At 39.5% G+C, this 13,048-nt stretch overlaps 1 protein-coding gene across 2 annotated transcripts in view; it reads left to right on the top strand.

Annotated features, from left to right (window-relative positions):
• The window catches only part of dip2bb (DIP2 acetate--CoA ligase B (putative)b), a 57,404-nt gene extending 44,499 nt beyond the window's left edge, over positions 1 to 12,905 (top strand). For both annotated transcript variants that reach the window (XM_004086148.5, XM_011494574.4), the window contains 14 exons: positions 285 to 365; positions 492 to 615; positions 715 to 836; positions 1,043 to 1,154; positions 2,384 to 2,493; positions 4,294 to 4,424; positions 4,512 to 4,680; positions 4,772 to 4,942; positions 5,031 to 5,092; positions 6,581 to 6,638; positions 6,709 to 6,783; positions 6,866 to 7,040; positions 7,128 to 7,251; positions 8,241 to 12,905. In XM_004086148.5, the coding sequence (XP_004086196.1) occupies positions 285 to 365; positions 492 to 615; positions 715 to 836; positions 1,043 to 1,154; positions 2,384 to 2,493; positions 4,294 to 4,424; positions 4,512 to 4,680; positions 4,772 to 4,942; positions 5,031 to 5,092; positions 6,581 to 6,638; positions 6,709 to 6,783; positions 6,866 to 7,040; positions 7,128 to 7,251; positions 8,241 to 8,493 (1,767 nt within the window). In that variant the 3' untranslated portion in view covers positions 8,494 to 12,905. The remainder of the gene's footprint in view (positions 1 to 284; positions 366 to 491; positions 616 to 714; positions 837 to 1,042; positions 1,155 to 2,383; positions 2,494 to 4,293; positions 4,425 to 4,511; positions 4,681 to 4,771; positions 4,943 to 5,030; positions 5,093 to 6,580; positions 6,639 to 6,708; positions 6,784 to 6,865; positions 7,041 to 7,127; positions 7,252 to 8,240) is intronic.
• Positions 12,906 to 13,048: the final 143 nt, after the last annotated feature.

Raw genomic sequence — 13,048 nt, 5'->3', positions numbered from 1 at the left:
TCCCTTTAGGCATCTCCTCCAACCCCTTTGTCATTCTGGTCATACTCTAATCTGTTTTGTATTTGTGTTTTATTTTGTGATGTTTCTGAGCATGGTTGTTTGTTTCTACATGATACACACCATGTGTGGTTATCCTTTATTTAATATTTCCCCATTCACAGTTGTTATTTTAAAAGCTTCATTTGTTTTAAAGTCGTGAACTCCTATGTCACATTGGCTTTTTATTTACATGTAGAGTTTTCAGGCATACTAATATGTTTTTGAATCTTTTCTTCTATTTGCAGCATCAGTATTTAACCGAGGCTCTTCAGTGGAGGGCCCAAACTGATCCAGACCACGTCCTCTATGTTCTCCTGAATGCAAAGGTACCAAGTTGAACTGTCCAGACATTTTACCGTCTCTTTTGAATATACAGATTTGAGCCAGTGTTCTGTCGATCAGAATGTTTGAGATGTTTTGACATAAACTGTAAGCTGCTGGTTTCTTGTCAGGGTGTGACTGTAGGAACAGCCACTTGTGTCCAGCTTTACAAACGGGCAGAGAAGATCGCTGCAGCTCTCACTGAGAAAGGTAGCATCAACACTGGTGACAATGTGGTTCTTCTTTATCCTCCTGGCAAGTACTTTTGACTTTCTATGCACATTTTTTTCTCCATAAATATGAATTACTGTGAAACTAAACCATCTTATGTCTTTGTGTTTGACTCTTTTTCAGGCATTGATTTGATTGCAGCCTTCTACGGTTGTCTATATGCTGGATGTGTTCCTGTAAATGTCCGACCTCCACATCCTCAGAACCTGGCTGCCACGCTGCCAACCGTCCGGATGATTATTGATGTGAGTGGGAGGCTCCATGAGCATTTTTGTAGCTTGTGTCAGTTCATTTCTAGGAGCATTTTCCAGAACCTTTGTATTATTTCCGCATTTTATTGGTGTTTGGTTTGTTAAAGTGTTTTTATTTCTCCTATTGGATGCATTTTTCTTATATTTGTTTATGTAAGGGTTCTATAATGTCTCTAATGCCTGTTTCTTGTTGTTGTTAGGTCAGTAAAGCTGGATGTATCCTTACAACTCAAAACCTCATGAGAATTCTGCGCTCCAAAGAAGCTGCCGTCTCTGTCAACATTAAGACTTGGCCAACAATTATTGATACAGGTAGAAACCATGTTATGCAGTTCAGATAAACTCGTTATTGAGATGCACTTACATCATTTTACATACACTGTTCCCTCATTTATCACGGGGGGGTTACATTCTAGAAAATACCCCGTGATAGGGGAAATCCATAAAGTAGGAGTAAAGATGTTTGAAGGCAGTAAAAGCCGTGTCACATAGTCACTACGTACATTTTGCACATGTTGCACACATGAAAATTGGTCAGACGTGAATATACGTGGAAAAAAGGAGAAAGGTTGTGGCTTCTATGGGAAATTTTCACATAGAATTTCTCAATTTTCACTAATGAGCCATGTTAAAACCACAGAAGAAATACAAATAAACCACGCAAAGAACACGTAAATCAACATAGAGCAGGAACCGTGCGAGATTATTGGGCTGTTTATATGGAGTTCATTAGTGATTTGGGCAGCAATTATGTAATATGAAAATGATATGTGTGCCATATACACAATACAAAAGTTGTATATTTGTGGTACATGCTTTAAAAGTCTGTTAGATATTAGTGGAATGGCGGTGGAAAAGCCACAAATTTGCAGATGCATTTCACAAAAATTTGGTAGAACTGTATACGATTTATGTAATAACTGCATCTAAACTGTGTCAAATACACATAAACTGTGTAATTTTCAACCAATCAAAAACTTTAAAAAAAGCTCCAAAACCGAATTCGCGTAAAGAGCCGTTGGCCGAAACCCTCGACGGACATCTTTGCAGATCGACGAATGACAAATGCTAGAAACAAATATGAATTTCAGATATCATGCATGGATCATGAAAGACACATTTCATATGTGGAAAAGGCACAAAATATATGTAGTGGCTGTGTGACTCTGCCTTAAAACTCCTCACTACACACTTTCTACAGACAGACATGAACATTTTCACAGGTTTCTTTCTTCTTTAGACCTTCATAGAATAATAAGTCTAGGATTCTAGAAATATAGCAAGGATCTGCTTGTGTTTGCAGATTTATGTAGCTTTGGAGAGCAGCATGTATCTGTATAGCAGGCACTGCACAGAGGAGATTGATTGACAAGGTCTCCAGCCAATCAGGACACAGAACACAGTGTGCTGTTAAAAAAAACCCTGTGAGACAGCGTGAACCATGATATAGCGAGGGAACTCTGTAAATTTCTAAATAAATGACAGCACAAGCTAAATGGTTCCTTTTTGTTTTATTGCTTGTTTTGGGTTTATGTTTGCAGATGATCTTCCTCGCCGCCGACCTCCACAAATTTATAAACCGCCCACTGCAGAGATGATAGCTTATCTAGATTTCAGTGTGTCTACTACAGGCATGCTCACTGGTGTCAAGGTAAAACCTCTAAACTCATCTTCTCAGTCCAAACATGAACGCTGCAAAGTAAAACAATCTCTCAGTTCAAGTCCTGCACTTCTCCTCCGCTTATTGTGTGGTTAAAAATTGAACAAACACATTTGTTCAATAGTTTGGGTTTCAGCTGACCATCAAAGTCACCATGAACTCCAATCACATTCATCTCTAAACATTATTAGGTGGGTTAGACCAGTGGTTCTCTAAACCTTTCTACCCCCCCCCCCCCCCCCCTTAACACTTTTTTTGGGGGGGAAAGGTTGGATAAAAAATCCAAACCTTTTGTGATTTCCAGAAGTACAATCCTTGAGCAAATGGAATGAACACGGAACAACAGGAACTCTGCCAAGAGACAGCTGCTGACCAAGACCCACTGACCGGTCAAAGAGATCAGAAAGACTGCATACTAACTATGGGGCAGTGATCAACAGCAGACACAGAAGTATCTGTACATAGGACGACAATAAGCTCCACATCTTATAGATTTGGGATTTATAGCAGAATGCTACATCTTGACTTTGCCATGTGGGACACTCCCTAGATGTCTGGAGGAAGGCGGTCTGGTCCAATGACATTAAAATTGAACTTTTTTAGCCGTCCAAGGAAACAGTACATGCAGACCCCACATGTCCCATCACTCAAAGAACACAAATTCCCCACTGGGAAACAGAGTGGTGGCAGCATCATGCTGGGGGGAGGTTCTTGAGCCGAACCTGTAGAGCTCTGCGTGTGATCTGAGGCTAGAACAGAGCTTCCCCTCCCAGCAGGACAATGACCCCAAACACACAGCAAATCCAACACAATAGTGGTTTAAGGAGAACATGCAAATGTGATGGAATGGCCCAAAGCCCAGACCTCAATCCAACAGAAAATCTACAGTCAGACTTAAAGTGTGATGTTGACATGTGCAAACCATCAAACCTGAAGGAGCTGGAGCCGTTTAACAGGGAGGAATAGGCAACAATCCCAGTGATAAGATGTGACAGGCTCACTGAGATGAACCTAAAGGGACTTGGAGCTGTGACTGCTGCTCTACAGACTATTGACTTTAGGGGGTGAACAGTTCTGTATGTTGACTTTCTGTATATTTTGTACTATTTGTTGGTTGCGAGGCTGCACAGTGGTCCAGTGGTTAGCACTTTCGCCTCAGTGAGAAGGCCCTGGTTCAAATCTCTGCTGGGTCCTTTCTGGGTGGAGTTTGCATGTTCTCCACGTCCATCTGTGGGTTTTCTCCGGGCACTCCAGCTCACTCCCACGGTCAAATAACTTCACTCAATAGCTTCATTGGTTAATTGGTTACTGTGATGTGTCCCTAGGTGTGAGTGAGTTTGTTTGTGCGTTGTGTGGCCCTGCGACACCGTCTTTGCTCGGCAGTAGCCGGGTTATGCTCTGGCAGCTCTGTGGACCCAAGAGGCATACAGCTGATTAATAAATGGATGGAGGGATTGTTGTTGACTTCACAATAAAATAATAGAACATCTTAAAAGTGTGGGCATGTTCTGTAATGTATAGGATGCAAAATCTTAAACAATCCATGGCAAGTCCAGGTTTTGAGGTACTGAAACACTAAATGGGGGTGAATACTTTTGCAATTCACTAATGTGCATCTCTACATGAGCACATTTTTTTAATCTAAATAAGATTAAACAAGTAGTTATGTGTTCATTGGTTCCCCCCCCCCACCACCACCACCACCACCATCCTCCCCAGTTTACAATGACTTCTGCTTTACAGTTGTTTTCTAGATAATTGATTGATGATTCTTCGGTGTGTTTGTATCAGATCTCTCATGCAGCAGTCAGTGCGTTGTGTCGCTCCATCAAGCTCCAGTGTGAACTCTACTCCTCTCGCCAAATAGCCATCTGTCTGGATCCATACTGCGGTCTGGGCTTTGTCTTGTGGTGCCTCGCAAGGTAACGGCACACGCTCGCATACTTTTGTAGACCGATTGGTCATGCATGTGAACTCACATCACGGCTCTTTGGGATGTTTTCTGTCAGTGTTTACTCAGGTCATCAGTCCATCCTCATTCCTCCCTTTGAGCTGGAGAGCTGCTTGTCTTTGTGGCTTAGCACGCTCAGCCAGTATCGCATCAGAGACACCTTTTGTTCTTACTCTGTGATGGAGCTCTGCACCAAAGGCCTGGGCACTCAGACAGAGTTGCTGAAAGTAAGGACTACACACAAAGAATCCTTCTTCACAAAGTATTGGGTGTCGTAAATCATACTGTTGTGTGTGTGTGTTTGTGTTTGTGTTTCAGGCCCGAGGTGTCAACCTGTCATGCGTGCGGAGTTGTGTGGTGATTGCAGAGGAGCGGCCTCGCCTTGCTCTCTCACAGTCCTTTTCCAAGCTGTTTAAGGATGTGGGACTGTCCTCCAGAGCGGTCAGCACCGCGTTTGGCTCCAGAGTTAACCTGGCGGTCTGTCTGCAGGTAAACCACCTGACTGAATATGGCTGCATATGTCAACTTCAAATCTTGCCTAGAAAAATCTTGTGCTAACTTATTTTGGGTCTTACAGGGTACCACTGGTCCTGATCCCTGCACGGTTTATGTAGACATGAAGTCTCTGCGCCATGACAGGCGAGTTATGGAAACGGTTTTCATTAATAATGATGTTAGAAAAGCAAGCCAGTAAAATGAAATCATAAAGTAGCCCCGACCCTTTGCAGATGCTGGGTTTTGAGCTTTTAAAAAGCAGCCTGTTGACTTTACAATATTTGCTTTTTCTTTTTTTGTTTTATATCCTCATGGTTCAGGCTGAATTAATGGGTGAATTTGTAAAACAAATTGATCAACAATGTTCTTGTTGAGGAGCTCTGTAGTCTGGACTTTGATAGACCCAGACAATGTTCTTGCTTTCATACCTTTGTCTCTTGCCCACAGAGATTTCTCCAGAATCCAGTTTGAATCCAGTCATGACACATGTACAATAGAATCACCATTAGTTTAATAATACACATAAAGAAAATACACAAATAATCAACTTATGTTAGTTCCGTTACCCACTCTTGATGTTCTTGTGGCATTTATCTGATGGTGGAGGACATAGACAGAGAAAATAAAGATGGAAGTTGCATTTCTGAGTATTTATTTACTCAAATTGTTGTGAATTGTTTGCATGTTTGCATGTTCTCCCCGTGCATGCGTGGGTTTTCTCCGGGATCTCCGGCTTCCTCCCACCATCCAAAAACATGCTTCATAGGTCGATTGGCAACTCTAAATTGTCCATAGGTGTGAGAGTGAATGGATGTGTGATTGAGGATATTCCACCCTGCGACAGACTGGCGACCAGTCCAGGGCATCCCTTGCCTACGCCCAAGTGGCCGGGATAGGCTCCAGCAACCCCGTGACCCCGAAAGGAAATAAACAGTCAAGAAGATGAATGAATGAATGTTGTGAATCAGGAGCAGATGAAAAAATATAATTTGTAAAAACTTGTAACTTGTAACTGCTCCGCTCCATTCTGATTCATCCACTGTCAGACAAATAGATCCATGAATGTCTTTGTTTTCCTCGTCTGAGCTGGAATCTGTTTCTAAACTGAGATATCTCTGATATTGCTCACCATTTTGTTGTACTACTAATGTTAGGTTGTGAGGGTCTGTAAGCTAGCACGAGAGAGTGTAAACAGAGAGCTCTCAGTAACAGGGGGGGAAAAGGGGGGCACCACAGTTTTTTGCCAAGAAAACAGCATAATCATAATTAAAAGACAGCTGGAAACGCTTTGAAAGTTGATCAGAAGAGGATCAGAATGAGACTTTCAATTTTTTTTTGCTTGTATATATTTCAATTTGACTCTTTTGTCATTATAAACTTATTTTTTTATTGACACTAGCATGGTATAAAATGTCATTATTAAAATAATAGTAAGTACTGTACATATGCATGTTTTAGAATGTACCATTCATTTAATAAATGACCACAAGAATTTTGTTTAATGTACAGTACAGACCAAAAGTTTGGACACACCTTCTCATTCAAATGAATGGGAAGGTGTGTCCAAACTTCTGGTCTCATGTCTCAAATATGTATTCATGCATAGATTTATACATATCTAATCTCTTTCAGAGTGAGGCTGGTGGAAAGAGGAGCACCTCAGAGTCTCCCTCTTATGGAGTCTGGCAAGGTGAGAGAAGTTGCAGACGGGGAAATCCTTCACTGAAGACATTTTAACAATCTGTTCTTATCATATCCAGATACTGCCAGGCGTTCGAGTAATTATAGTAAACCCAGAGACCAAAGGCCCACTTGGGGACTCGCATTTAGGCGAGGTAGGGCAAAAAAGCTTCTTCTTCTTTGGCTGTGATGACAGCTGCACGGTATAGAGTGACACCTCCCTCCCATCTCTGTCAGATCTGGGTGAATAGCCCCCATAATGCCAGTGGTTACTACACCATCTATGGAGAGGAAGGTCTCCAGGCTGACCACTTCAACACCAAGCTCAGCTTTGGAGACCCACACACTCTGTGGGCCAGAACTGGTTATTTGGGTTTTGTGAAGAGAACAGAGCTTCTGGATGCTAGCGGGGGTAAACAGAGTGACAGAGCTCCAACGTCCATCAAAAGCAAAGCCTGTTGGTTTGGGTTTCTGATTCTGCCCGTGTTTGTGCTCTCAGACCGCCATGACGCTCTTTTTGTGGTGGGCTCACTGGATGAGACGTTGGAGCTGCGGGGTCTGCGCTACCACCCCACTGACATCGAAACATCCGTTTCTCGAGCTCATCGAAGTATTGCTGAGAGGTGAGAAATACAGTCAACAGCACTTCTTGGAAAAGCCAGAGCTAAAACAGAGAAGGCCGGAAAACCAACACTAATCCTGTGTTTTAGAAGAGTCCCACTACATGGAGGAGGAAAAAGAGCCTTCATTTATCACACCTAAATAAAATACTGCTTCTTTTTTGTTGGAGTACATTTCAAAGAAAGTTTTTTCTGGGAGAAGCTTAGCCTTAGAACTCATATTTGATTGATTGATTGGTATTTTCCAAAAAAGTAAAACAAGGCAAAAAAATTAAATAAAGGCACATAGATATGTAAAATCTATTTGCAATAGTAATTCATAAATTTGTTAAAAATAAATACAATAAAAGGATTCTATAAACTTGACATGACAATTGTTCCTAATCATAAATTGACATATAGCACACATACATATATATTACATTGAATTAATAAAATATAATGATTTTTAAATAGTTTGATTATTTGCCTAAAAGGGAGTTGGAGGAGGGAAATGTTTGTTATTCCATCCATTTTGTGACGTACTTACCTTGTTTTTAAATAATTTAAATAAAATGATCATGCTTTTCTTCATCCTTTCAAAGTAAACTACATCCATATATATGATAATATATTACCTTTGGCACACTAAAAAAACATGTTTTTTCATGAAATAGGAGTAAGATGACTCGATCTGTGACCCCGCCTTTCTCTGGGTGTGAATGGATCGAAATACAGCTTTGTGAGGAATTTTTGTGAGGAATAAACATTATTTTTAAAAGCTCAAAAAGTTGATTTTGCATGGTATAGGCGCTTTAAGCATAATATTAAATAGTCAAGTAAATGAGATTGAAATTTTATGTACTAATTCTTATGAAAGGAAAGTCATTACTATGTTTTGATTGACGTCTAAACACCAGTTCTCACAGGATTTTCCTTCTTTTAGGTTATTGGATGGTAACGGATGAGCAAGTTAAAAGAGCAGTGAATCACGGTTATCCTTTCCTTCACAGTGCTGTCTTTACATGGACCAACCTCCTGGTGGTGGTGTCTGAGCTGTGTGGTTCGGAGCAGGACGCCCTGGACTTGGTTCCTCTGATCACCAACGTGGTCCTCGAGGAGCACCACCTCATTGTGGGCGTGGTGGTCATCGTGGACCCCGGTGTCATACCCATCAACTCGAGAGGAGAGAAGCAGCGCATGCACCTACGGGACTCCTTCCTTGCTGACCAGCTTGATCCCATCTACGTTGCTTACAACATGTGAGCACTTCAGGTGGACCGGCCTTTATTGCTTCTCTTCAGCACCATCATTGGAGTGACTGGCTGGGTGGTGCGTCTGAGGCATGAACCAACATGTGCTGACACCCAGCCCTGTGTGACACCAGCATATCTTGGCCACTGCATGCCTGTAATTGGTTTTGGCATTGTTCACTGTGGTTTTATATATTGATAGAATTTTGCAAATAAGACAGAAGCGACATTTAACTTTGAAATCCGAAGAAAGTCTGAGTCACTTTTTTCAGTTAAAGAAAGGGTAAAAGGCAGTCCCTCTAGGAGTTTGTAATGTTGGGTTGCAAGTTTTAATGCAAATTCATCTTAAATATTTCCCATACTCACAATTTGACAAAATTTAACCCAATATTTATTTAGTCCTCATTTAGCACTTCATATGAAGAATGCTCATAGAACGCGGTTCTCTTCCATTTATCTATAAAACAGCACCTCACAACCAAGATTGTCTCAAAGCACTACACAAAAATGACAAAAACATCAAACAGAGCTTTATTCAATTGAATTGTTTTAAATCATTGTAGTCCAGAAAATTCCAATAAGGACAAATGATGCTAAATCTTTTGGTTCAATACAAATGATATAAATGATACAAATAATACGAATGACAGTGAGTGGTTTGTGGAACAGACTGGGTTACTCCATCAAATGGTTTACTGTGAAATACCCACCCTGGACTTTACACTCAGCTTTACACTCAGCAATACCTCAAATAAGACATAAAAGAATATTTAGTTTGTCTAGACTGGTCTTAAAGGATATTGGTATAAACTTATTTTTTTTAAATATCTAAATGACAAAGAAAGTGGCATCAGTTTTTGTTTAACCAAAAACAAAACAGAAATTTGACAGATTCACAACTCTAACGCTGACACCGACTGAAGAGTCATGACCAGCAAGTGGAAATGTCACAGAACATGATTAAAAAGGTTTCCTGTTTTTTTTATGACTTGGTTGAGACCAGTGGGGCATTTTTTAGGTTTAGTTCACTTTTTTTCCTTTAAGGTTTAAGTAAGCAGTCAAATGAAAAATGAATATAGTTTTAACGCCGCGTCACACAGCCACTACGTACAGTTTGAGCAAAGTGCACGGATGAAAATTGGTCATACGTGAATATATGTGGAAAAAGGGAGAAAAGTTGTGGTTTTTACATGAAATTTCTACAGATTTATCACTAATGAGCCATGTTAAAACCATGGAAGTAGCATGAATAAACCACGCAAAGAACATGTAAATCATCGTAGAGCATGAACTGTGCGTGATTATTGCGTTGTTTATATGCAATTCATTAGTGATTTGTGCGTCAATTATGTAATTTGAAAGTACTATGTGCGGCGCATACGCGATATAAAAGTTATACATCTGTGGCACATGCATGAAAAGTCTGTTAGACAGACGTGGAAAGGTTGTGGAAAGCCAAAATTTTGCGGATGCACCTTGCAAAAATCACACACAACTGTGGGAGATTTACGTAATAATTGCGTATAAACTATGTATCACAAAAGACACATCTCATCCGTGGAAAATGAGAAAAATGTACATAGTGGCTGTGACATGACCTTTAAGAGACCATAGAAAGTCTTAAATTTAACTTTTATATAAACCTGTTGGACGTTCGAAAGAACGCCTAAAACTAAAAGATTCCAGTCACAAAAAGGTGTCGTCACAGTGATGCATCAACGTCTGTTACTGTCATTCAATTCCAGATCAAATAAAAGTGAAACAGAAGTTATGAAGGTTTACATTAACAGAGTGTATGTGTTTGCACAAACAGAAACGAAACAAATATGTTTACAAATAATAGTTCAATCAAAACACCTAAAGGTGCAGTAAATGCAGTGTGTGGTGTTTAAATGAAGAGGAGAAAATACTCATGTAACATTAACATTGGTAACAGTGGAGTGAGTTATCTGACCCCTTTCTTTTGATTTAAACTGGAGTTTTGTTGTCACTTTTTCTATATGTTCAACAAAAATCAAGCAACAACAGACAAAAAACCCCTGGAGGGACTGAAAAGTAGCACAGTGGATCATCTTCATTGTGAAAATCTGCTTTTGTTTCTGTATGTGAAATATTTTTACATGCAAGTTTCAAACTGATGCATGTTCTGAGTCATTTTTTTAACCAGATATTATGAAAAGAGCAGTGGGCATAAAATGAAAGCTTACTGCTTCCCCTATTAGAACGAAGCCAAATACATTTTCATCCTCTAAAATAATTCCTGCCTTACGAGACTTCAGCCATACATTCCTGATTCCACTTTTATTATGCGGATTCTCCTTTGACTTGGAAATCGTGATATAACACGTTCAAAACAAAGAGGAAAGAGGCCATATTCTGCAGTGTAACAAAAGTCTTCTTGTATTTTAGATACTGTATGTTACTGTATAGTTATTTTTAACTGTATACATTTATAAATAACTTTCCGCTCTGAATTGTTAGTTTCTGCATGCAAACTTAAGCGCAATACTGAAACATTAGCAGAGAGAAGATTGTAAATAACAGTTGCACAAGCCTTTTATTTGGCTATGCAAGGCTAAAGAAGTTGCTTTAGCACATTGTTAGCTTTGTTATGACACTAAAGTTTATCAAAATCCTCTATTTTATTATACAAGGGAGGCATTTTGACTACAGGTTAAGAGAAATAGGATATTTTCCGAATCTGGGGTGAGAGTGTTCGGGTTTACAGGAAGGGCTAGCTAGCACTGTTAAAGGCAAGAGCCTTCTCTTGTCAGCCAGTAGGGGGAGCTGTTTGAGGGGTTGGACCAATGCTCTGTTTTCAGGCTACCAGATCATTTTGTGAAACCAAGAACCACTATTGTCATCTGATATTCACTGCACTTATGCTGCTGAAAAGGTACCCGTTTGTTGGCACATTCTGGCTTTCCATGGAAACGTTTCACCCGTGTTTGTCTTGATACGGTTTTGTAAATATTTCATTTGAAATTCTAAAGGCATTGCTGTTGTAGTCAATAGAAACAAGTGTCAAGAGTCGTCTGTATTCAGTCACTGGATTTTCTTTAATCACTTGGGTATGCAGCTGCAAAGCTGAGCCACATTGAAAACATCTGTGATTGGCAAGGAAAGACGCCTCCAAGCAAAATGTTTCGCATCAGGGTGCACTTGCAAACTGCATTTGGTATCTTGCAATCTTGTGCTTTCCTTGTGATCTCTGTCATAATTTAAATGATGTTTGTTGTGGCTTGTAGTTTTTTCAGTAATGAATCCTGAAATGTAAATAGGTTTTTATCCCGTCACAACATTCATCCAGGTCAGTCCTCTAATTATTAATAATAGACAGGATTGATTCTCATTGTATTGATGCACTTTGGTTGGAGTTAAAGGATTTTCTTTTACTCTGTGGTCTTCAATTACCCCGCTTTCACATTACATGAAATTGTAGCCATGCTCTGCTTTGGTTTTTCCTTTGGCTCCATTTGGCAGCCAACTAAAAAGTGAATCCTGCATCCAGAATGGCAGCACGGCTGTCGAGTGCAGGAAGTAGTGAACTGATTTTGGTAGATTTCATTTGATTGCACAGGGAAATGGGGGTAGATTGTATGAAGTTCTACATTCAGGGAGTAAAACTCATAATGCAGGGACGGACCCTGTGGTCCCATGATGCAATCTGGTCTGACTTCATAACATGTCAGCATTTTTTCAAGACGGGTCCCTCTTAAATCCCAACTGTAAAAAAACAAAAACCTGAGAACATCAACCTGCTTCGCCAGGAAGTCTACAAGGGCTTCTTCTAGTTTCCACTCCTGTTTTACTATTATAACTTCTACACTATGCAATCCTCAAGATGGTGCAGTTAAATGTTTGAAGCATGCACAGTTTGGGTGAATAAACATTGTTTTTATTGTTTGTTGATTTATTTTATTAAAAACAAAAAAACAAATATATATATATATATATATATATATATAAATAGAATGAGAGAATGACAGATTTTTAAAATTTAAAAAAAAGATTTCTATATCCTCCTCTTCTGTTGATGAGAAAAGCATTTGAGTTGATGCACTCCCATTAGGTTGAACTTCAAACATCTGGTGAAATGGACACTCTCCTCACAAGGATGTGATCTAACAAGGAATCCTTAATCCTGGGGATACCTTTGATTTTCATAGAGGTCAAAACTAAAGACAATATTTTATTTTTCCGTTGTCTCAATTCTTTTCTATTTTGGAATGTTTGCATTTGTTTTATACTTATTAATAAGTAATGCAGAATAAACAGTCATTTAATCAATTCAACTGTCTAAAATATTTGTATTTTCCTATTATTTAAAAAGACATTAACTGAGCGTGGGCTCTTTAAGTTTGGGATTGTTTTTGTGTTGTGTGCAAAAAAATCCAAATAAAATACTGTAATCTGGTTTTAAAAGGTCTTTGTGGTTTCTACCATGCCCAAAAACAAACATACAAAAAAAAAAACACATAGAGTCCCTCAACAGTTTGTAACCATGACAGTGTCAACATTTAGCCTATGTTTTTACGTCACCCATTTTTTATTTGACTTTTTGATCA

This window comes from Oryzias latipes, chromosome 5 (assembly GCF_053564925.1).
Source record: "Oryzias latipes strain Hd-rR chromosome 5, Olatipes_Hd-rR_3.1".
NCBI classification, from domain to species: domain Eukaryota; kingdom Metazoa; phylum Chordata; class Actinopteri; order Beloniformes; family Adrianichthyidae; genus Oryzias; species Oryzias latipes.
The sequence above is the reverse complement of the archived record's forward strand: the minus strand, read 5'-3'. Positions and strand labels throughout refer to the sequence as shown.